The sequence below is a fragment of the Babylonia areolata genome, chromosome 19, assembly GCF_041734735.1.
Source record: "Babylonia areolata isolate BAREFJ2019XMU chromosome 19, ASM4173473v1, whole genome shotgun sequence".
NCBI classification, from domain to species: domain Eukaryota; kingdom Metazoa; phylum Mollusca; class Gastropoda; order Neogastropoda; family Buccinidae; genus Babylonia; species Babylonia areolata.
Window position 1 is genome coordinate 38871116 of NC_134894.1, and position 26106 is coordinate 38897221.

The following is a 26106-nucleotide window of genomic DNA, read 5'->3' on the forward strand; positions in this document are numbered from 1 at the left end:
GGGGATGGCGAAGAAGACCAAAGTGACGGACCTGGAGCCAGAGTCGCCTTACGCCTTCCGCTACCAGTTCGATCAGAAGGGGAGCCTCTCCAGCTGGAGTCCGGAGTTCCAAGTCACCACCACCAGTCAGTGGACTGATGTCGTATATGTCTGATATTTTGTTGCGTTTATCCCAGCTGACCACACTAGGTCATACAGGGGTTGTAAAATTGTAAAATATCGGCACTGTAAAACCTTGTGCAGTTTGTGTGTTGACTGACTGTTGTTGATCTTTTTGTGTGATTGTATGCTAACGTTGTGAGAGAGAGGGAGGGAGGGAGAGAGAGAGAGAGATCTGTGTGTGTATATGTACATATGTGTGGGCACGTGTGTGTGTGTGTGTGTGTGTGTGTGTGTGTGTGTGTGTGTGTGTTCGTTCCAAAGCCTGGGGATTCGAACCCATGTTGTTATTGATATTAATATAATGATAACAATAATGATAGTATTAGTTGCTCTTGTTATCAGCACTGTCTGTCAACATCATCACTGCCACCTTCGGCACAATCATTTATTTGTTGTAGTCTGCTGTTTGCAATTAATTTCCATTTGTATGAATAAAGATGTATATATATATATATATATATATTGCATGATATCCCCCTGTTGGTGTCCCTGTGTTGTTATCCAGGGGAACCACTGTACGCCAACAACCTTCACATGGCCATCAAGAGGGAGAACGTGGAGGATTTGCAGGATGTGCTGAAAAGTGGGTATGTGTCAAGTCAGTCGAGGGTGCCGTCACTGCGTGAACTGACTAGGAGTGCTGTTATTGGGCATGCACACCCAAGTTTGGCCTCATCACATCAGATGCTTTTATGTGTCGTGAAGAGAATAAATGATGCTTTCGTTGGTGTCAAGACAAGACAAGGTTCGAGTATGTTTATTTCAATAAAGCCTATATTTCATGTAACTGATCCAACATGATAAACAGTTTTGGCATTGTGCTCACATTCAGCAACTGGTCAATATATAGATACATTTGGAGGAGAAAAGAAACAAACTTAAAACGTTTATCAACCACATATTCATAAATGATTTAGTATCGTTTGTTGTGTGCATGGAAATGTTTCTTCATAATGTATGTAAATAATCATTTGTAAATAAGTCGAATCAGATTCAAAATTTATTTTGTCCCTCGTACTACATTGCACACACTTGAGACCGATGAGCTTTAAGTACATGACAGTGAACTTGAAGATTTGTAATCTGTGCAGAGAACTTCAAATGTTGCATCCGTGTTTTCACTGGAAGCATTTTATATTAAATGGGCGAGCAGTCACATTTGTATGTATGCGCACATTTATTTCTGTCTGCACTGGGGCGTGCATCCATGTATGCATTGTTTTTTTGCTCTTTTGCTCTTCTCTGCAAGCTTCGCCGACTTTTATATTCAAGATTTTGAGATAGATTCTCATAGATACACAGGTACACTATGATGCATTTCTTGTTCATGTTTTAATCTATTGCCTATGCCATTTCTAAGCATTTTAAACCAAAAACTTGTCATTGGTGCCATGCTGAGGACACATACTGTGTACCCCAGCAGTCTGCAAGGAGCTGTCAGTGTCATGTCACTATCAGGCCAAGCAGAAAAGGAGTCCCTGCACTGTCCCTGTCAGCAACTTTGATGTTCATTTGTGACATAGGTGGTTCACATATGATATATATCCTTAAAGACTGGTTTTGGTCATGGTGTTTTGGGAAGTCCTGCAAAAACGTATTTTCCGCTGTTGCTGTTGCTACTGCTACTACTATAACCATTTAGTTTCACTGGTATTGCTGTTAATGCTGCAGCTGCTGCTACTGCTGTTCTTGCATCTGTTGCTACTACTGGTGCTGCTATAACTAATACTGCTATTACATGAGCTGTTGATGATGCTGTAAAGCAACTACTACGGTTGTTGCTACTACTACTACTATTTCTATTACTACTGCTGCTGCTGTTATTGCTCTTGCAACTACTTCTGCTGCTGCTACTACTACAGCTTCTGCTTATGCAGTTATTACTACCTCAGCTGCTGCTGGTGTCTTCTGTTAATGTAGCAAGTTATTCTTCCCCTTCTATTCATAATGATGATAATTTATCATAAATGTCTTCCTCCTCCTCCTCCTCCTGCTTCTCATTCTCCTCCACCTCTCCTTGTACTCCTCCTCCTCCTCCTCTCCTTCTCCTTCTTTTTCTTCATCATGTTATTCCTCTTCTTCCTGTCCTTCTTCCTCTTCTTATTGTTATTGGTATTGCTGTATGAGAGAGAATATTAACTTACTGGCTGTATTGTGATCACAGAGAAGTCAGCCCCGATGGTCAGAATGATGACGGGTTCACAGCTCTGATGGCAGCTGCCAAGAAACCTTTCATTGAGTGAGTGCTCAGCAAAACAACCAGCCTACCAACTAACCAATCACCGACTGGAACCATCCACACAGCACACAGTCAGCCAAGAAATTCACCACCAAAGCATTGAAATAAATGGATAAATAAATAAAAGAGTAGCAGCATAGCAAACAGAAAAAGAAAAAAAAAAGAAGAAAACTTGAAATAAAGGAAAGAAAGAAATGGAGAGGTGATGAAAGGGAGTGATGAAGGGACATTGAAAAGAAAGACTGAAAAACGGGAAAAAAAAAGAGCAAAGGAGAAAAGGAAAAATCAAAACATGGAAAGATAGCCTTCATGTGACAACGCATTCATTCAAGCCTGCCATCTTTTGTATCTTGATTTCACCAACAAGCAACCAGTTACACAGCAAGCAAACGCAAGTCACCTCCGCGATTCCACTCTTCTGTTCTCGTTCAACAGCACAAGGTATACAAATGTCATTGTAAATTAGATCAAGGACTGATTGTGGTCAGATACATTAATTGGTGCCCTTCATGCGTCCGCATGGTGACAGACAAAGTATGTGAATTGATAGCTTAACCCACTCAGTACGACCAGTCCTCTCTTCTCCTCTTCACAGACCCTTCACATGTCCAGTGGGTGTCTGAATGACCCAACCTTTAGCTTCTGTCGTCAGTTGCGGTATCTTTGTCAACATTCACCTCTTCACTATAAGAGCCTTCCGCTTGCAATATTTTGATGATGGTAATTGGCGTGAAACGCTGTTAACGTCGTCTCTTTCGCCGTTCGTATGGAGAGAGTTAAACAGTTAAAATCGTTTTTAATTTTCTGTTTGTAGGGCGCTAGTCAGGGATACACAGGGGAGGTAACCTACTTAGGGAGATTATCGGCTGTAGCTACTTTCGTTTTCTCCGCATCGGCGGGTAGTAGTTTGCATAGGACAGGAATGTCAGACCCCTGCCGGAGTCTGCACTAGTGGGTCACGTAATTTTAGGAAGAAAATTTCCTTTTGTATGCCTGCCTGTCTTTGTCTCTGCATACACAGGATTCATGTGTTTGTGTGCATGTTGGTGCATTAGTGTGTGCTTGTGCGTGCACGGTGGGGTGGGGGTGCGTGTGTATATGTGTGTGATGCGCTCTTCTTCATATCATATCTGTGTTCTGACAGCTATATGACCAAGTGACCGGATAGGTTTCAAACAGAAATACAGAAAATACAGAAAGAAACAGGCAAAGAAAGAAGAAAGAAAGAAAAAAGATATCTATGTGTGTGTGTGTGTGATGAATGGGTAACATGGTTTAAATGAAAAACATCCCTGTGTATGTAACGGCTTCATTGTGATGGTTTCACCTGCTTTTTGTTCCTCAGAGCCATTGACGTTCTGATAGACCATGGAGCAGAAGTCGATTTCCAAAACCGGGCGGGAAAAACAGCGTAAGTAATCAGGTGTTATTTCTTTGGTCCTCCTCCTTCAACCCCCCCCGCCCCCCTCCCCCACATTCCCCCACCCCCACACTCCCCACAGCACATACCCCGATCACCTCCTATTCTTCCTCTCCTCCTCTGTTTCTATAGTATACCTCTTTTCATTTCCAAGTGTAGGGTAGGTATGCCTAATTGCGAGCGATCCAGTTGGAGCGACCAGCTCAATTTGTGTACTGTAAAGATACTGTCGTACAATAGTCAAGCGTAGTTCTTTCGTTTTTGAAGGCTTTTGTTGCACCAGGAAAAGTTCGTCTGCTCATTTTTTTCCCAACGTTTTGTCGACGTTTGAAACGGCAAGGGTGCCTGAGGGTAAGTGGGAACTGTGATGGGCAAGTCTAATTGCGAGCGATGGCTTTGGATACATGTAGACAATTAAAACAGAAGCAGGTCTTTAGCTCATTAAACATGACATATCATTGGAACATCGTACCATTCTGTTGTATTGTTGGTTTTGATCAGACGTGCACACATACACACAAACAGACATTTAAACACGCACACACCACACCACACACCAACACACCCTTTTGAGAGTGCTCAGTAACTGCGCAGCATCGTTCGCAAATAGACTCACGTCAAACTATCCTATGGTATGATTGCAGACGACACTATTTTGGAGATTCCTGTCAAAACTGACATTCTGATCTGTTACCAATTTGCTTTCTTGAATTCTCCCAGCACTGGTAATGCGCATTCAACATATCCGATCAAATCAACTATTCTTAAATTTGTCAAAGTTTAAGTCCTACAACAACATCCTTCCCTTGATTTTAGGATTTTGAGAGTACGTATATTACTTTGGTCGGCAGTGGTGCGCGAAGAGAAGAAAGAGCACGGAAACAGCTGATGTTTGACTGGTTCTTGGAAATAGATATTCATTAAGGTATTACAAAAAGGTCGAAGCAGACGTTGAATTGTGAAATGCAACCGTTAAGAACGCTTTGAAGTGGGGCGGTATACGAATCGTTCGCAATTACACGCTGTTCCCAATTACCCATACCTACCCTATTTTTTAGCTGGTTGATAGGTATGTCGGGTCATTTATTTGTTTGATATTATTTGCTTATTTTTGTGGGGTTAGGTGTATGGGTGTTTGCTTGCTTGTTCTCTGTTTGATTCACTTTGTTTTTCATTTGTTTGTTTTCGGTTTTTTCTGTTTGTTGGGGTTTTTTGTTTCTTTTGGGTTTTTGTTTGTTTGTTTGTTTGTTTTGTTTTTGTTGACTTTACTCATTCACCACAGAATATCATTATAGACAGGGAAGTATGGACGGACTGTTGAGTTTAAGTTTTGTGTTTTGCCTTTTTTCGTGCAGGTGAACTCAGTTTTGTTTGAGTAACTCTGAAGATTTATTTATAAAAACAGAATTTGATGCCATGATGTAAGAAAACAGAAGTTATCATTGCCTGGTCTGTGATACATCATCGTCTCTTTGTTTTTCATACTAATGATCGCATGTACTACAATACGTTGTTTTTTTTTGTTTTTTTTTTGTTTTTTGGTCATCAGTGTTTACGTTGATGATTGCGTGTGCTGTAATCCATTGTTTCTTTGTTCAGACTGAAGATTTGCTTGCACTGTGATCCATTGTTTCTTTGTTCAGACTGAAGATTTGCTTGCACTGTGATCCATTGTTTCTTTGTTCAGACTGAAGATTTGCTTGCACTGTGATCCATTGTTTCTTTGTTCAGACTGAAGATTTGCTTGCACTGTGATCCATTGTTTCTTTGTTCAGACAGATGACCGCTTGCTTTGCAATCCATTGTTTCTTTGTTCAGAGTGAAGATCGCTGGCTTTGTAATCCATTGTTTCTTTGTTCAGACTGATGATCGCCTGCTTTATAATCCATTGTTTCTTTGTTCAGATTGATGATCGCTTGCACTGTGATCCATTGTTTCTTTGTTCAGACACATTATTGCTTGCTCTGTGATTGACATCGTCTCTTTGTCGTTTAAACTGATGATAACATGTGCTAAGATCTGCATATATTTATTTGTTTATGTTGGTGATTGTAATCCATTGTTTCTTTGTTGACACTGATGATCGCTTGCACTGTAATCCAATCCATTGTTTCTTTGTTGTTCAGACTGATGATCGCTTGTGCGGCCAACATGTTGAACAGCGTGCGCGCCCTGAGAAAGCACAACGCGAAGTACGACATCTACGACAAGGGGGGCTGCACCGCCATACACTGGGCGGTAGACGCCCGGGACGTCAAGCTGATCGACTGGCTGGCCTCGGACCACGCTGACCTCAACATCAAGGATCGGGGCAACGGGGGATGGACGCCGCTTATACGATGTGGTAACAGTGGCATGGGTGTAGGTTGGTGTTGGGGTGTGTAGTGTTTGTGTGTGTGTGTGTGTGTTTGTGTGGGTGGGTGTGTGTCCGAGAGAGTTTGTATCTTTGATATCTTTAAATACTGTGTGTGTAGGAATGTGCCTGTGTATGTTTAAGTGCCCACGATTGTATTAGATAAGTATAAGAATGTGCAAGAGGCACTGCTTTGTGAGTTTGTGTTCAGGGTCAGTTTCGCTTTAGTCTGTATTTTTTTCTTCATGGGGAAATAAGTAGGCACACCCGAGTTTTTTTGTTAATTAACACTCACACTCACATGTACACTCACATACTCATGCATAGTCACAAAAACACATGCACACACATACGCACACTCACGAACGCACTCACATGCACAAACACACACACCCATACATACGCACATGTGACCATGCACAAACACACACACATGTGAATGTTTGAAATACAGTCATCTTCCTATGCTATTCCTCCTCCTGACTGAAGGAAAAATTGGGAGAGCTTGATCATCTGAGCAGTACGGCCGCAACTTCAATGTGACGGGTTAACCATCTTGTAGGCAGTGAACAGGTCAAAACTCTGCATCATTTCATTTACATGCAAGTTCATCAATGTACAGTGTAATCATGCCACATAATTGTTGAGTTAATTGAACAAAAACTCACATCAACCGAATGAAGCAAGCTGTGATGTAGTAAGCAACCGACGCCCAGATGAGTTAGATTTGCCCAGATGGTGAGCACGCACACTCAAATCATGATTCTGAGGTGGCACCCTTTCATTGAGTAGAACTGTCCCTTTGTTTTAGTTTGCCTTATTGCTGTCTGCTAACACGCATGCTCAAACCATGATTTTGAGTTTGTGCCCTTCTCATCAGGTAGAACTGTCGCTTTTTTTTGTTTGCCTTGTTGCTCTCTTTGTTTTGTTATTTTTGTTGCTTTTTTTGGGGGGGTGGGGGGGGGGGGTGTTGTTTTTATATTGGACTAAGCCTTGATGTTGACTGTGTGTGTGTGTGTGTGTGTGTTGGTGTTGCCAGCCAACTTGCACGGTGACCGGGACGTGGGTCTGGCCCTGATGATGGGCGGGGCCGACATCAACGGAACGGACAACAGCGGCTCCACGGTGCTGCACCACGCCATCATGAGGAAGCACTACGACCTGGTGCAGGTGCTCCTGCAGCGCCAGGCCAACCCCCTGCAGGAGAACGATGTGAGTGGTGGAGGCATTCGTCTGGGGGAGTAGTGGGGGGGTATGTGGGTGAGGTGAGGGGGTGGGTGTTGGGGTGGGGGTGTTTGTGTGTGTGTGTGTGTGGTGGATGGGTGGGTGTGTTTATGTGTTTGTGTCTGTGTGTATTGTGTGCGTGTTTGTGTATGTTTGTGTGGTGTGTGTGTGTGTGTGTATTTGTATGCGTGTGTGTGTGTCTGTACATGTATGTGCGTGTGTGTGTCTGTGTGCGTGCAAGTGCGCATGTGTGTGTGTGCATGTATGTGCATGTTCTGTACAAATGTTTTTTCTTCTCCTTCCTCTTCATATATGCGTGCACTATTTGTAATTGATGTATATTGTAAGGACAGATCAGAAGAATAAGTCATTACTAGAATCTTCATCCTTGAATAAAAACGTTTGAGTTCTGCCTGCCTGTCTTCTCATCTGCCTGTCTGTCATCTGTCTGTCTGTCTGCCATCTGTATATCTGTCTCTCCATCTGTGTGTCTGTCTTCATTTATGTCTGCCTGCTTGTCTGTATGTCTGTCTATCATCTGTCTGCCTGTCCTTTCTGCATGCCTGTCTGTCTCTGTCATTTGTCTGCCTGTCTGTCTGCCTGCCTGTCTGTGTGTCTGTCGGCATGTCATCTGTCTGTAGTCTGTTGGTCTGTCATATGTCTGTCCATCTGTCATCTGTCTGTCTGTCTCTCTGTGTGCCTGCCTGCCTTTCTGTCTGTTGTCTGTTCTGTCAGTCTGTAAGTCTGTCTGTCATCATTCTGCCTGCCTGTCCGTCTGTCTGTCTCTCATAAGACAAGATTGATGGTTTTGTAGTTTGGAGTGATTAAAAAAAAATTTTTTACCATATTTTCTGGCCTGTAATGCGCAGCTTAAAAAAAAAAAAGAAAAAGATCTGACCTCTGCGTGTTATTGGCTATATGTGCCCTATCTGTAGCTGAAACTAAATGCTGACTTCCACTTTGTGCCACCTGTCACAACAATTGAACAAACTTAAAAGTTGACAACATGCCTTATCAAAATGAATAAACGCACACATGCTTCAGTCTTACCACTGTTCGATTCAACATTGTTGATGCTCACCATCATATTGAATTAAAAGCAATCTGTGATCATCATTGGATGCTGCATTTAAAGTGAGTATGATTGTGCTTCACCCTTGGGGCCGGAAAAAAGAGCAGCATCTGAGTTAGGGGTTAATTTCTGGTGCAACAACACGAGAAAATATCAATCAGATCAGTGAACTGAACGCCAGCAAGAAAACTGGAAATCTTTTCAAACATGCAAAGCAAGATGGCAGCTGTATCTTTTTTTCTGGTATCCCTGTGCATTAGCTCATGCTTTTTAGATTGCAGTATTTGTGTGCATGGTTTATTGTACATTAGTCTGTTTTATGCACTGTATGTTTTATGCACTGTATAAATCAGAACTGGGTGTGAATTGTTACACTCTTATTTTGCAGAAAACAACAACACCGTGGCAGATCGCCACAAGCTCCGATGACAAACGGGTATGTACTTGAAATCTGAAAGTTTCTGTGGACAGAGAACAGGATGCTGGATAAGAGTACAATCCAATATGTTTCAGTTTCAGTTTCTCAAGGAAGCATCACTGTGTTCGGACAAATCCATACACACCACAACTACAGACAGATGCCTGACCAGCAGCATAATCTAATGTGCTGAGTCAGGCCTTGAGTTCATGCATGCATACTTGTGTACTTATCAGTTGATTTGCACAGAATTTTGTCAGAGGGCAACACTTATATTGCCATGGGTTCTTTTTTTTTTTTTTTTTAGTGTATGCTGCATAGTGGACCTTGGTTTATTGTCTCATCCGAAGGACTAGATGCTCAGTTTAATTTTCCAATCAAACTCGGGAGAAATGGCAAGACCAGGATTCGAATCCACACCCTCATGGATACTGTATTGTCAGACAAGAGTTTTAACCATTCTGCCACATTCCTCCCCCAAATGTGATGCAGTTTCAAGACAGTGGCAGTGAAATACAATGCTAACATAGAAAGCAACATGATTCATTATTTCTGTTCATAGATGGCTTCCCTTCTTGATGTCCTATGATTCTTTTACTTTACTTAGCTATTGCTGATGTTGAAAGTGTGCCCTTGACAGCTGATCTTCACTGATGGGTGCAATAACCGAGTTGTTAAAGCATTGGGACTTTCAATCTGAGTGTGGGGGGACGAGGTGGTGAAGGGTTGTTGTGTCATGCACCCATGTAGACTTGTACCACACTCATGTCCAATTCTCCATTCAGTTTTTAAAAAAATTCAGTTTCATACCAAAACTTAGCAAAAAAAAAAAACCCACAAAAAAGCCCCTCAGAACTAGGATGTTCCCACAGGCGCTTGTGTCGTTGCCTGTCACAGTGTCAGCCTCACACACACATTCTGTCGGTGAACCTAAGTCACCTAGTCTGTCCCCTTCCACAAAGCACCTGCTTGCTCTGTGATGTCTCTCCAGTGGTTGGAGCCAAAGTGACCCATAGCTCAAAGAAGATGCCCAAGGTACTATTTTCATCCTTCCCCAACACACTGTAGTACCCTCAGATTCAGTCCCAACAATACTATTATTCACAAAATAATAAACATAAAATTTTTTGAAACTCTGACCTAAAGCAAAAAATAAAAAATTCTTACCAACTAGGCCAAGTTAGGTTGGTATACAAGAATAAAGAAAGATATTCCTACACTTAAAATGGTGGGAAAATTAACAAGGGACGCTTACAACCCCTCATTAATTAGTTCTAGACATTCCAAGACATTCAGCTTGGGTCCCCGATAGCTCTGAGGTATAAGCCAAGTGGTCGAAGGGAGATAACCTAGCCCTTCCACTTAGTTCAGCACAGTCGGTAACAGACATTCCTGCTGCATATGAGAGGCCAATTTATTGTCCTCTCACATGAGGGTCCCGGGTTCGAATCTTGGTAACAGTGCCTAGTGGGTAAAGGGTGGAGATTTTTCCGATCTCCCAGGTCAACATATGTGCAGACCTGCTCGTGCCTGAACCCCCTTCATGTGTATACACAAGCAGATGATCAAATACGCACATTAAAGATCCGGTCAGCGTTTGGTGGATTATGGAAACAAGAATATACCCAGCATGCACACCCCCCAAAACAGAGTATGGCTGCCTACAGCTGTCATACACATAAAAGCCCACTCGTGTACATACAAGTTAACACGGGAGTTGCAGTCCACGAACAAAAAAAGAAGATCCCCACTGACACTGCACATGAAAAAGAAATTTTGACTGGGACTGATTGATGAAGAAAGATTTGGAGATGATATGAACTTACGGAATGTGTTCCTTTGCAGCGCATTGAAATATGACCTTGCCGAGTCTGTTTTTTTCAAACTGGTATTTTGGAAGCTATGTGCATGTGTTGAATGTGTTCCATTGCAGTTTGTTGGAACAGGCTCTTGTTGTATCCTTTCTTTTTGTCACTTAGAGGGTTTCCAAAATAATATGCTCCAGCTGATCACGTTCTGTTGCAGCCTATTGCCCAGCTAATGGAACCTTTTGTGGAAGAATGGAAGAAGAAACAGAGTCGGATGAAGAAAAATGAAATGTCCATTGCCCCCACTCAAGTGCAGTTGTCTTAAGTCTCTTCTGATGCAGTCTGCTGACAGCGTGATACCCCTAAGTCTTATGTTACTGTTGTTTTACCCATCAGGGGTGAGGTGTTGTGTAATGTTGAATTTCAGTTTCTTCACATCAGTTCATGAATTTGATAGCTTGTTTGAGAGAGAGAGAGTGTGTGTGAGAGAGCATGTGTGTGAATGCTTGAGAGAGAGAGAGAGAGAGAGAGAGAGAGAGAGAGAATGTGAATATGATTACACATGTGCATGTATGTTAGGTACAAGATGGTAAAACAAGCACAGGATTGCTTTCATTTTTCTTTTTAAGTTGTCTTGTTTTGGGGTTGTTTTTTTTAATAATTTTGACTATGAAACAGTACTTAAGTTGACAAATAATGATCAGAAAGATGTGCACATTTGATCAGAAAATGAAATGACATTCTGTACAATAAAGCACACCTTGGTAGCAGTGAAAACTGACCACAAGACCAACAGTGATCTAAGACTGTCATGAAAAAAAAGGATTTGAAATACAGACCACAGACAGTATGAGGTCTATCTTCATTTGAGTATGTGGTACTGGACCTCAAGTCATGCTTGCATTTTGTGCTGCAGCTTGCTGCATTCTACTTTATACCAAAACACTGAGATTACAACAACAGTAAAAGCGGCCAACTCAAACAGTCAAATCCATATGGATGTTGCCATACATTGATGCAGAGTAAGAGTTCAAATTTTGCTATTTCCCCCAGTTCCTCATCCTTTGCAGGTTTACAATCTGTGCATATTTGGTCATATGAGTGGAGTGATGGCCTAGAGGTAATGCGTCTGCCTAGGAAGCGAGAGAATCTGAGTGCGCTGGTTCAAATCACAGCTCAGCTGCCGATATATTCTCCCCCTCCACTAGACCTTGAGTGGTGGTCTGGACGCTAGTCATTTGGATGAGTCAATAAACCGAGGTCCCATGTGCAGCATGCACGTAGCGCACGTAAAAGAACCCATGGCAGCAAAAGGGTTGTTCCTGGCAAAATTCTGTAGAAAAATCCACTTCGATAGGAAAAACAAATAGAATTGCATGCAGGAAAAAATACAATAAAAATGGGCGTAGCGACGCGCTCTCCCTGGGGAGAGCAGCCCAAATTTCACACAGAGAAATATGTTGGATAAAAAGAAATACAAATACAAATATTTCACACTGCTGGCATGATCATTTTCATATTAAACAGAAGAAAGATTGATTGAAAAAAAAAAAAAAAAATTTCAAGTTGTGTTAAATGTTCAGTGTTCACAAAAAGTTGGAAATAACACAGATTGTCTTTCAACATGTATAAGGTTCTGCAACAAAGTACAGCAACAGGAACTGTATGACAAGTTATTTCACTTACAGATCTATATATGTGGCATCAGTTAATTCATTTACAGAAATACGTGGACAGTTATGATTTGAGTTCCTTTTCCCTTCAGACTAAGCCTTGCATTTCATTATGTTAGCATTTATTACTATGTTGGCTTGTAGACATGTGCAATGTTTGAGCAGGACAATTTTAGAAATGTGTTGTCTGCAGCACCAAGACTATTACAGGTCTGTACTGTTTGAGTGTGTGCATACGTTGCAAGTAGTTTGTGGACTTATTCTGCTTTGAAATCAGTGATACAACACAACAGACATTGGTGATCACATAAAGGCACACAAACACATGTCAGCATTCCTCTTAGCAAACACATGTGTACACACAGTTGCCCTCTTTCAGGAAGTAATGTTGACGGGCAGGGGAGTGACATAAATTGTATTTTCTTTGCCTGCAAAGTTGTTGCAATACCCTTTTTTGTGCTGTTGTCTGTTTTTTCTGACGTCTCTCTTCCTGTCAACTTCTATCTCTCTGAATCATCTGTATTAGTTTTTTTCCTGTTTGTTGTTGCAATTTGAGTGTTTTTAGGTCTACTACCATGTTATCTCAGAAGTGAGAATTTAATTTTTGGCAGTTTTTTTCTTGAGTGTTTTGAACTTTTTGTGTCTGATGTGTTAGCATAATCATTTTTGTATTTTGAATATTTTGTGCAATAAATGATATGGAAGGGTTTGACAGCAGGAGCTCCTCTTTTGCTTTTGTGCTGCATTGAAGGCTTGTTATGTATACTGCTGAAGAACTGAAGGCTATTTGGAACATAACTATTGCAGGCCATTTGGAACATAATTATTTTCCAGAAGCTTACACATGTGATGAGTAGTAGGTGATAGTCCACGATTCAATCATTTTTCAGTGAACCAGTTCAGTACTGGGAACATCTGTATCAAAGAGAGTAGTACCGGAAACTGAGTGGCTGTTGTCAGCTTTGAAGACATCCTGGCAGCTGTTGTTGAAGAATGTGGGAGAGATGATCAGTGTTCACTCGTGTGTGCTGGCTGGGTTTGTGTCTCATGAAATGTCTGGCAGATATTAACTTGATGTGAAACTGTGTGAACATGCTGGCCAGTCCGTCTTCAGTGTGCTGTGGATGCAGGGAATCATTGATGTGAGCTCTGTAATCTCTTATCATATTTCAGAAGACGCCTGGCCCCATGGCTAGTGGTGGAGTGGTGGCATTGTGATAGCACTTCCACATTGGAAGCTAGAGATTCTGAGGGTGGGGGATCAAATTGCACACTTGGCAGTATTTTCTCCCCCTCCACAAAGCCTTGTGTGATGGTCTAGATGTTAATTATTCTGGGTCTTGTGTGTGTAGCATGCACTTAGTGCATCTAAACAAACCCACTGCAACAAAAGGGTTGTCAGTGGCAACTTTTTTTTTTAATAGAAAAATCCACTTTGGTAGAAAAATAGATATACTTGCAGGCAGAAAAAGGACAGGAAAAAAAAGGATGGTGTGTACTGTAGCGACACACTCTACCTGGGGGTAGCAGCCTGAATTTCACACAGTCTGTTGTGACAAAGAGTAATACAATATATAAAAAATATACTAAAATACAATAATGGTGTTCATAGTGTAAGTCACAGATTTTATTGCTTTTAATTGTAACCAGTGTTGTTCGGATTTCTCAGAATATATTACAGGGAAGTATGGTATGGATTAACACCGCTGAATTTTCATTTACAAAAAATTACATTGGCCTTGAATTCATTTTCATGATTTATTGGCGCAGTCAGAGGAACCTGACTTGGTGAATGATTTACATATGGATTGAGGAAAATCTTGGCATATTTACCTGAAATGGGAACAGTGGGTGTATAGCAATACCACCACAATGCAGGATCACACATCCTCATACAGTCTCTCTTGCAGTTTCTCACAAAAGGGGCGCACCAGCTTCTGAGACCTTTCATCTGATAAAAAGCATTGTATTTTTTCTTCAAGGAGAATACACTTCTCCTTTGGAATTTTTTTTTTCTGGTCCTTAGGAACATCTATTTTTTAATTATTTTTTTTTAAGTGCCACACAGAAGAGGTATTGTTATCTGTGAGAATATTTCTGTGAAATTTGGGCGTGTTGTGTCAAGGCGTTTTATATGTAAGATGGGCATGCAGTTTGGCACATGTCAAAGCGTTCTATTTGTAAGATGGGCATGCAGTTTGGCACATATGTCAAGGCGTTTTATATGTAAGATGGGCATGCAGTTTGGCACGTGTCATGGCGTTTTATTTGTAAGATGGGCATGCAGTTTGGCACATGTGTCAAGGCGTTTTATTTGTAAGATGGGCATGCAGTCTTGCAGAGAGTCTGTGTTCAATCAGGGTGTCAGACTGTTGGGTTGCACAGTAATCTGCTGTGTCAGGATGTGACCAGTAACGGTGAAGGAGTAGCAATGTTGCATTCAGTTTAAAGTTAAAACTGAAAATGCAACTTTTGTAGGGAGTATGGGATGCTTGTTTCACATGTTTCTTCTGTTCTGTAGTATCCCCCACTTTATGGAAGTTCTTTGCCAGATATTTGATCTTCTTCATTCATGGGCTGCAACTCCCAAGTTCACTGGTATGTACACGAGTGGGCTTTTTCGTGTATATTTTTACCCCGCCATAAGGCAGCCATACTCCGTTTTCAGGGGTGTGCATGCTGGGTATGTTCTTTGTTTTCATAACCCACCGAATGCTGACATGGATTACAGGATCTTTAACGTGTGTATTTGATCTTGTGCTTGTGTATACACACGAAGGGGGCTCAGGGACTAGCACGTCTGCACATATGTTGACCTGGGAGATCGTAAAAATCTCCACCCTTTACCCACCATGTGTTACCGAGATTCGAACCCAGGACCCTCAAATTGAAAGCCCAACGCTTTAACCACTCGGCTATTGCGCCCGTCATTTGATCTTTTCTAACACTCTTTGTTTCAGTCTGTTTTCCCTTCCTGTCATGTTGCCTCTCTCATGCTCTTGTCCATTCACCTGCATGTGTTCCACGACAATTTTCTCTTTCTCTAGCCTTGATAACCGGATGATAACTGAGCATTTCTATATCATATGGTACTTAAAATATGTGCACTGCCCATTGACAATTTTTGTCTGTGCATTTTCATTTCACACAATTCTGTGTTGTGTATAGAACAGTGTGATTCTGCTCAGGTGGTTCATTATTTTCTCTAGAATGGTCCATAGCTAGAGGTTCATCATAGGTTTATTTCCTGTGATAATATCATGACTGTAACTGTTCCTCATATCTTCCATAGTGTTGTTCCATCTTTGGTTCCCAGCTTTCTGTTGGTGTGGGGTTTTTTTTGTTTTGTTTTTTGTTTTTTCTTTACATCTTCACTCTTTTTTTCATATCAGACACACATTGTAATTGTGATCACATTTTATTCATTTTCATAATTATTTCATGATTATACACCTGTGTGATAAATGGGAATCATCATTTAGCACTTATCACTCCACAGCAAATGTTGGGATGAAATGAAACACATATCAAGTCACGGCTACCTGCTTCTATCCTTCCAAAATAATGTGATGTGACACTGTTTTATCTTCTGTCTTTGTGTCTGGAACACACACACACACACACACACACACACACACACACACACATCCTATCCCTTTCTCTCTCTCTTAAAAACATATAGTGATACATATAGAAAAAAAAAAAGATGAGAAGCTGTTTTCCAGTCCCATAAGAATCTAAAAAATGCTCAACATGTGCTTGTTCTGAGTAGGGAGACTTGCAGCATCCACATTGTTTGACATTTGTAACATTCATGTATTTGCTGGTGGTTTGTTTCCCTACAAACTATTCTGTGGCAAACAAATACTTTCAGTGTCACACATTTCAAACCTAGATGAACTGTTTGGTTCATTGATGCCTGATTCAATTTACGATTATAGCTCTCCTGTTTTGAAATAAGAGAGAAAAAACACACCAAAAATACTGATTAAGATGGCAAAATGTATTCTGTATATTGTCAAAGTACATGGTCAAATGCTCAATCTTGACAATTGCTGTTCCTTTATTTCACAATGATGAAAGTGAAATCAGTCTCACTGAATTTCGTTGTGTTGCCCATAAGTCTCCACTTCCATGGATCACACTACTGACACAAATTATGAAAATCAATTGGTAGCAGATGGAAGTGAAATTTTTCACAAAGTTTCTTCAGTTACTTGATCTCTATCATGCTGTATTGTGATAGAAGCTCAGTTCATTCAAACTGAAGCTCTGTAGCAGAATGTATATTAATGCTGTAAAAGTCTATATTGACATGACTAAGATGGACCGATCCAGTTCAGTGTCACTTCTGCATAATAAGTGTAATAAAAAGTCATTTTAAGGAGAGTCAGAAATACAGGGGAAAAGTTAAAAAACCTGATCATTCTGGCAAATCCAGCATATGCCAGCAAGATTTTCACCACTATATTTGTAATATTGTGCTTACAAACCATCAAAGTATTATTATCCCTTGCCTAATGATGCATGAAAATAAAACCTTTAATACAAAAATACATACACAAATATGTACATGTAGGCAGGATGGAAAAAAAAAAGAAAAAGCAAAACAAGTGGCGCCAGAAGAGCAGCCCAAATGTCACACAAGTCTGTTGAGACAAACTAACCTATGCACACAACTCATTCAAATCACTGCACCATCCTTTCAGTAAACAACCCTGCCAAATCAAATCAAACCTTATCTTAACATTGGTGAAATCTAAATATAATGTCATCACTGATTCATATGATAAAATCAAAGTATTTACACTGTATACAAACTGTGTCGGCAACAAACAGTGTGAATGGCACAAAGTCAAATGACTAATATTACCAATCCAAACACCAACAGAAATTTCATGAATACATTCTCTTTGCAAAATTTGCGGCATAAAATATAGCAGAAAATATTAACAAGAATCAAAACCTTACTGAATCAGATGGGTTAAACATGTTTTATCCTCTTATGCATTCACTCGCATTTGTATTTGGGAGAGGTTTTCCATCCCATTCATTTGCATTTTTAAAAAATGGCAACTTACTTTTTAACTGCAAGCCTGGCATTTGTGTGTGGCTCTGCTCCTGTGTACACAGAAATCTGCAATGTTGTGGTAATGCAGCATATTCCATGTTCAATGCTGCCACACAATTTGTTTTTTGAGACTGTAGAAACTCTGGATTCTGCCAAAAAGTAAATAGTTATGAAGAAAAAATGTGAAAATCATTGATTTTATTTGTTTTTACATATAAAAAAAAATCTATATAAACGTTTTATTCTGGAATTTTCTTTTGAATTCTTGTTGGTTGTATTAATACAGAGATGTTTGCAGCAGCCACAAACTTAACTGGGAGATGCTCTAAGCAACGTGTGCTTTTGTGTGTGCATAGAATGCCTTCGTTGCGGCAGATACTAACAGAGACCTGTCTAGTACAGTAGTTGGAACTTTGACTCAAAACAAGAAGCTGCAATGACACAGCTGAACCTTTTGAACATGCAGTGTGCCAAGAACTAGATCTACACATTATTGGAAAAGGTACAGTGCACTGCAAAGGCACTTCTTAACACAATAGTAATAAAAAGGACATGCCTCTGTGTCAAACATTTACACCCCCACCAAACCCTTTCCACGCACACACATACACATAATTAAAGCACTGATCTGCATTGACACTACAGAAGCTGAATTACAGGTAATAAAAGCTAACAAGCTGCACGTAAAATTGCTCGGTCTACTCATCTCTTTCAGAATGAGGCACACACATACACATGCACTCACTTGCTCACTGTAAGTAGGCAACATTGTACGCCTAATTTGGAGGACATACTGTGGAAATAAAAGGTTATTTCCAGAAAACAGCACACTTCTCCCTTCAATAAACTGGAGTTCTGTACATTTAAGAATAAAGCAGCGTCATGTCAGTGCACACAGACACACACACAACACACACACTAGTATACCTTGCACTCCCACCCTTTTCCTAAAATTTCACCAAACCTCCACCCTTCCTACTCTCAGAATGTTCAGCCAGTTCTATCTACAAAAGGAGTAAACACAATGCATGAATTAGTAATGAAATACAATATAATCTTAAAGGCACTCGCAACAATATAAAAAATTTCAGCTGAGGTGTGCAAGTCGTCACCACAACTTTTGAAGGGCACACCTTGACAAAGGTATCTGGTTTCTGGGTTGAGAGATCAGAGCTTTCATGAAGAAGTTTAGTGCTCTAAAACCAACAATGTGAATGTATCATGCGATTTTGAAGGTACAGACTGTGTGTACAATATCATCATAAAGACGGTAAATCAAATGTTAAACTTGAACGGACCATGAGAACTCTTCCCAGACATAAAGAACATGGCCCAACCCCAAAGAGTAGAATGGAAACTGGCTCATGGTAATTAATATTTCTTCATCAATAATCATCATGAAATTTCACTTTACCATTTTCACAAACTTTTTCTTCATCTGAAGTGAAGATGTTAAACTTCAAAAAGACAAATGAGTTCAGGAATCATCCTGAAGAATAATTCAGAGGAACACTTAAATAACAATATCTTCTTCTTCATTCGTGGGCTGCAACTCCCACGTTCACTCGTTTGTACATGAGTGGGCTTTTACGTGTATGACCATTTTTACCCTACCATGTAGGCAGCCATTTTCGGGGGAAATAATACAATGAGCTTATCCTGTAGCTTTCAGTGTGTTTAACAATACATGAGGCATGAATTAGGTACAGGAATAAAATATAAACCGCTAAAAACACAATTTAAAAACAGTGTAACATCACTCACAACACACTCATCTCTCCCACCTCACCCTCCTCACATATACATAAATGAACTAAAAGAATCAGTTACATACTAATTTATGCCCAACCCTTCGCTCATAAACTCTTGTTTACAAGCATAAGTTGCGGTGCTGATTTTTGCTATTTGAAGCCTAACAATACCAAGCTAGATATTGTTCATTTGGCACGAGCGCATTATCACTTGATCTCAAAATGTAGGTTAGGAAACCGACAGTGGGGACTGAAGGCAGCCACACACACACCTACTGTACATCCTTGCTCTTAACTCTTGGGGTAAAACAGAAAAGTGCTAACACAATGTATGCCTGACAACAATTTATGTTCACATTTCACTCTGTGTAAAATTGTACATCACATACATCTGACATCATGAATCCCAAGCATAAATACCCTGTATAAGCTTGAAGCATCTGATATCAGTGAAAATGCAATAAGTTAAACTTCACATAATTTGTGTACATAAACATTAACAACCTTTCCATGCATGACATCAGAAAATTGCTAAACAGTTGTTCACAGCCATCCAAATTTGAACCAAAAAAAATCACAAAATATCTTTTTTGAACTTGGTACAATAAAGGTAAGATAAATCCCTACTAAAATTAAAAAAAAACAATATTGGCTGAATGTATGGAAAATGTAGAGCGCTTTCCACACATGAACTCTTATGCCCCAAGGATGCCTTGAAAATTGAATTCTGAATATGACTTCCGAATCCAAAGTAATTCATCTAAGTACCATCCAGAACACTTTCAAAGGTCAGTAAACCTCTAATTTTTAACCCCACCACATGGACGAGAGGTTTAACCCAAGACCACAGATACACAAGACTTGCAAACTAAAACATATTTACAAGGCAATTTTTACAGGGAATATTCTAGGCTGCTGAGAAAATAAAACATACCGAAACAGATGGTCAAGCTTATCTTTTCTCTGTCAAGGTGGGGTTTAATTCGATAACAAATCACATATATCTATAAGATTATGGGGTGGCGGTGGTTATGAACCAAAAACCTGGTGAATAAAGCCAGTTTGAAAGACTCACAAGCCCGTAATCACTCTTTTGATCAAATGAACTGCATATGAGCCAGCAAACGCATGAGCGCGCACACACACACACACACACAACTGGTATACCAGAACAATTCCACTTTAAATGACAGAATATGATTTTCTTTTCCTTTTTTCATAAAGTCCTTGCCATAGTGGCTACCCTTATAATGGACACTGTACATTTACCGCAACAGAAATTGTGATCCAAGGACCACAACCACCACAGACTGTTTCAAGCACCTTTTTATCTGGTATGTACCTGCACCACTGTGGTGACAAGGAGTGTTCAGTCAACACCAACCATCTTCAGAACTGGTACAATGCAGCTTCCCTGGACACCATTACAGAGGGGGCACACACCTGTCTCCAGAACTTATCAACACCTTGAAAAAGCAGCGGCCATCCTCAGAAGCAAGTAGCTTGGAACATGCATACAGGTGGTGGTGGTGATGAACACCAGTCACTGTTATGTTCCATTTCATCCACAGAAGAAGAGGCTGGTTTGCAGCTGCTGCTCATCTTGAAGACTTGCATCTATCGTCATTCACTGCCACTGTTGGTGACGCTGCTTTGTATGGCGCTGTTGCAGTATGCTTTCACAGAGCACACACTGACACACAACCATTTTCATCAAAGCTACAATGACATCTGTCCCTCTTAGCTGAGAAAATGAGGTTGTAATTTTGGCAAACACTCTCCACTGAAATCAAATTCTAGCCCAGATATCCGAGACAACAGCTGCTTCCTGTGCTGTTCTGATGGTCATAGTTGAACACAAAAGGCTATCATACATTTACCAACACAGAACACTACTGTGTCACACATGTTATCATGATTACGTTCTGCTCAACTAACATGTATCAGCAAAGGTCAACCAATCAGTGCTGGAACGCTGCACCCCCAACAGCTTTGCTTTTCAAATTAAGTTTACAAAATATCATTGCTCAAACATTCTTTATGTTGATTTTGTTTCCTTTGGGTGCATACTGTAATACATCTATACAAAGGTAACAGCAGCTACAGTGAGATCTGGAGAGCCAGTTACTCTTTAATATTGTAGAATTCCTGGAATAAAGCATTACAGAATACATGGGACTCAAAAAATGGTAGAATGATAAATACTGTAAAAATGTTGGAAGCTGTGGCTGAGACAACACATGACAATGATTAAAAAAAAAGATGACAGTTCTGTAAACACAAAGAACAATGAATAAGCAGTCATACCTCAAACTGGCAGTATTATGAATGAATTTTCTTCAAAAGAGATTCCCCAAGGAAAGAGTTCATTCATACAATTTACAGTGTGGAGAATCTTGCACAAGTGTTCAACGGCCAAGTATCACAAACCTGTAGGAACAACCCTGAACCACATCATGGTAATACTAGCAGTAAACACATTGTAGGTTGGGAGCTGGCTGTTTGGTATCATCTTGATGCTTGCATTTGTTATAGCTCTTTACGCATCTGAATAACACCGTTAACACACCTCACCGGCGAGAGCTAACTGCTGACAGTGGTTGTCGGAAAAGCTGCTGACAACAGTGTAACAGAGATTTCAGCTTCAGTTCATCTGTTCCACAGTACACGCTATGCTACGTCAGCGGCTGAGTCTGGTTGAGGTATAAGTGGTGATCCTCGGGACGCAAGCACCATGGGGTGGCAGTCAAGTTACACTCTAACTTGATGTTTAAAATAGTCACAGGATAGCTGTCTATGGTCAGTTCTCGCTGGCTGTCAATGCTGTACTTCACTGTGGCGACTCCTGTCTCACGATCCAATCGTTTCGTTTTCTGAAGACAGATAGAAACATGCAGATGAAGAGTCAGCAGAATGTCAAAGCATGTACCAACCAAAACAGATAGAAACATGCAGATGAAGAGTCAGCAGAATGTCAAAGCATGTACCAACCAAAACAGATAGAAACATGCAGATGAAGAGTCAGCAGAATGTCAAAGCATGTACCAACCAAAACAGATAGAAACATGCAGATGAAGAGTCAGCAGAATGTCAAAGCATGTACCAACCAAAACCCAATAACGATGACACCACAGCAGACACTAAAGCATGCAGAGATGGGAGTGAGAATAACAGACAGTAGCAGCCAGGTGGTCAAAGCACTGAAATGCTAATCCCAGAGTCCTGCAATTTGAATACCGGCTGTATCTGGTGGGTAAAGAGTGGAGATTTTTCTGATCTCCCAGGTCAACATATGCGCTGGCCTGCTAAAGCCCTACCCTTTCCCCTTGCAAAATCTGCACTGAAAACATTGCACTTTCTTTTCCTGCTGTGGGATGTGTGCAGTAAAAAACTGTTTCCTCTAATGGCACTTCAAAACTTTGAAAACAAAGTGAACAAAATGAATATCAAATCGAGTTAAATTGCTTTCAGCTGTAAAACATTGAATGAATTCACCATTTGTGCACAAAATGGCAAACATATCTTTGGGGTATACTTATTATTTGTTCTTTCATTTTAAATATTCCTTTCTTTAGATTAAAAAAATATATATATTCATACTATTACCAATACTTTAGAAACAAAATTTTCTTCCACGTTTTGGCAGATTAAATCCGTCTTACAGAGATTTATCTGTGACCTCCAACAATGACCAAACTTTGCAATTAATAACAATAAAAAGTAGATGAATAAGCAGCTGAAGCAGTAATGACATACTCACCTCCCTTTGATTAAAATAACGATAGTTGTCCCTGGGGTGTCTGCGTTTATCATGGATGTGTCGAAAAGACCTATAACCAGTTGTCAGGTTGCCTGGCCTGCTGATCTGTCAATCACATGACTGGGTCAAGAATCAAGAAAACTTAACCCCCGCTTGAGCATGGAGGATATTTAGAAGCAACAGGTGCATTTCTTAAGTTATAGTTGTTGTTTTTTAAGTCAACCGAGAAAATCTATTTAGTAATTTGACAAGAGTAAACAAAAATTCTCAACAGTCATTCTAACTCATAAAATCAGTGATGAAATCAGAAAAGAACATGTCAATACAGAAGGTAACATGAACAAAAATATTCTTTCCATTCTTTATAGATTTTCCTATAAATACACTTTAAATACACTCTCCTCCATGCTTTGAATAAACTGTAAAAAACAACAACAACAAAAAAAAACCCAAAAAAACAAACAAACAAACAAAAAACGACTTTGGTTTCATGTACCTTTTAAGCGCAAATTTCTTCCTAAGATCATCAAACTTTGGACATTCCATTACAAAATGAAATTCACCTCCAGTTACAATCATATCATAGGTACGACAAGTACACATTTCTTGTGGAATGTCATGATGCCTGCCAACTTCAATTGGTAATTTATGATCACTACATTGAACCTGAAATAAAAGTATGACATTATAAAGAAGGCGAAAAATTTTAACTTTCTTTTCACTTTTTCAAAGTTGGTTTTGAAATTTGTTTTCCAAAGGAAGTGTTGATCATTCACACAAAAAACATGGTTAAAATAAAGGGCTGCAAACTGAACAAAACGTCTGATTTTTGTTGTTGTTTTTTTTTTTGGTCAAGATGTTCAGAATGTCTTGGCAGTGGGAAATGCACTCTAAAGTGAACATAGAAGCACAAAGAAGACTGAAAGTCAGGCAAAAAAAGAAAAAAAAAAGGAGACTGTCAACCACAGGTGAATATAATCCTCAAAATCACAAAATCAACCATATTCATTTCTGTTGCCATACTGAAATAGTTTGTCTCAAAATGACAAATACATTATGAAACAACAACAACATCAAGAACATCAAGAACAAACAAAAACATTTACCTGTAGGTTGGCCTTTTTCATCCGCACATAGAATTCATCGTCTTCTCTTCCCCAGCCCCAGTATCGATTGGACATGCCGTTTAACTGGACACATAATTTTTTTTTTCTTTATGGATTTCTGTAAATGCATACTTTCAGCTGGAAAGAAACTTTTGGGGTGCTCTTAATCAGTTTAGCCACTGTACACATGCATTTGTTTGGAAATAAGTACAAAACACCTGTGAAAGAGTAACATTTATCTGACATCATAGATCCTCCAAAGGTCACACAACCTAGCAAGCATGTCTCCTGCTCATCCGGTCTTGTCCATCACTGGTGCTCATCCCACCCTAAACGGCCAGAAGGCCAGAGTGGACGGACTAGTTCTTTTCCCTTACCCTGCTGAGTGGCTTGTGACATCCTTGAGGTCAAAACAACATCACTATGTTGGAACATAATGGGTAAACTTACACTTGGGGAATGGTAAAATCTGGCTAAAGCATAATTTTGAAAGAAAGAAAGTGAAAAGGAAAAAAAAAAGTTAAACCATAAATGAGCAGTTTATTTACTCTATGTTGGCTGTAAAACACACATGAATGATGATTTCTAACTGTGGACTCAATTTCATTAACTTACAATATGACCTGTCAGGGTAATGTAAATAGTGTAAGGCCTTCACACCGAGTGTCAAAGACAACAGCCTTTTCATGCACGAAGGCATACTTTGCAAATTAATGTTTGGCATGAGTGATATACAGTTTAAAAAAATATTCCCCATACTATATTCAGACTGATGTCCCCTTACATAGCAGAACTGTGTTGCTTCTGGTAGATGTATGCATCAAAGTAACTTCCTAGCAGAAGAAATTACAATTTTGACCTAAAAGGATAAAACATCTGCTGTTATTCAACATGTCAATATACAAGAGAAGATCCCTGCCAGAAACCTCACAAAGGTTAATGTCCTATAAAATTCCTACCCACCATTTCAGTTTCAGTTTCCCAAGGAGGCGTCACTGTGCACAGACAAATCCATATGCTCTACACACCTGCTGGACAGATGCCTGACCAGCAGCATAACTCAACACACTAATCAGGCCTTGAGTGCATGCAATACCACATAATTTTGCAACCTGTTTGAAGATATAATTAACTGGACACCAAACAAAAACGCCAAAGAACTGATAGACAGACAGAAAATGTGAAAAAACTTAGCCGTATGAAGTGCACAGGAACAGGTGTCGAGATGGCTGTCGGAAAAAGAGGGCGCTAGCCAGGTGGACAAAGGGGAGTTTACCTACTTCTGGGAGGTTATTGGCCGTAGTACTTTCGTTTTCTCCGCACAGGCGGATAGTTGTTTGCACAGGACAGGAATGTCAGACCCCTGCCGGAGTCTGCACTAGTTGGGTCACGGTTAAGTACGTGTAATTAAATTTTTTTGTACCCATCACGACTGGATTTCTTCTCTGCCATTACCTTTTCAAAGTCTTCATTTTTGACCAGCAGGATGCCCCCGACGAAGGTCTTGTAGTGGTACATGGGGTGGAGGTGTGGGGCAGCCAGGTGGTAGGGGCCATTCTCTGGGTACCTGTACAGCAGCTCAGGGTTGACTGGCAGCAGGTCCACGTCATGCATGGCCACATGGTCACACTCCCCCTTTGACTCAAGGTAGCCCACGTTGATCAGCGAAGCACGGTTGAACCTGCAGTGACGAAGATTGTATTGTGTTGTATCTATTGTATTGTGTTGTGTTGTATTGTATTGGATTGTATTGTACTGTACTGTATTGTGTTGTGTTGTATTGCATTGTATTGCATCGCATCACATCGCATTGCATTGTGTTGTGTTGTGTTGTATTGCAACGTACTGTATTACTCTTTGTCACAACAGATTTCTCTGTGTAGAATTCAGGCAGCTCTACCCAGGGAGAGAGCACTATGTCACTACAGCATAGCACCACCCTTTTTTCTGCCTGCAAGTGTATTTGTTTTCCTATCAAAGAGGATATTTCTACAGAATTTTGCCAGGGACAACCCTTTTGTTGCCATGGGTTCCTTTATGTGTGCTAAG

At 40.2% G+C, this 26106-nt stretch overlaps 2 protein-coding genes across 4 annotated transcripts in view; one reads left to right on the forward strand and one right to left on the reverse strand.

Annotated features, from left to right (window-relative positions):
- Positions 1-16684, forward strand: part of LOC143293687 (fibronectin type 3 and ankyrin repeat domains 1 protein-like) — a 45645-nt gene extending 28961 nt beyond the window's left edge. Inside the window, exons 3-10 of the mRNA XM_076604849.1 lie at positions 1-125; positions 668-749; positions 2327-2401; positions 3747-3812; positions 5948-6165; positions 7214-7386; positions 8859-8906; positions 10914-16684. Of these exons, the coding sequence (XP_076460964.1) occupies positions 1-125; positions 668-749; positions 2327-2401; positions 3747-3812; positions 5948-6165; positions 7214-7386; positions 8859-8906; positions 10914-11021 (895 nt within the window). The 3' untranslated portion in view covers positions 11022-16684. The remainder of the gene's footprint in view (positions 126-667; positions 750-2326; positions 2402-3746; positions 3813-5947; positions 6166-7213; positions 7387-8858; positions 8907-10913) is intronic.
- A 137-nt stretch (positions 16685-16821) lies between these two features.
- Positions 16822-26106, reverse strand: part of LOC143293689 (beta-1,4-galactosyltransferase 7-like) — a 26598-nt gene continuing 17313 nt past the window's right edge. For all 3 annotated transcript variants that reach the window (XM_076604851.1, XM_076604852.1, XM_076604850.1), the window contains 4 exons: positions 25513-25738; positions 24058-24141; positions 22952-23056; positions 16822-22064 (listed from right to left, as the gene is read on the reverse strand). In XM_076604851.1, the coding sequence (XP_076460966.1) occupies positions 21867-22064; positions 22952-23056; positions 24058-24141; positions 25513-25738 (613 nt within the window). In that variant the 3' untranslated portion in view covers positions 16822-21866. The remainder of the gene's footprint in view (positions 22065-22951; positions 23057-24057; positions 24142-25512; positions 25739-26106) is intronic.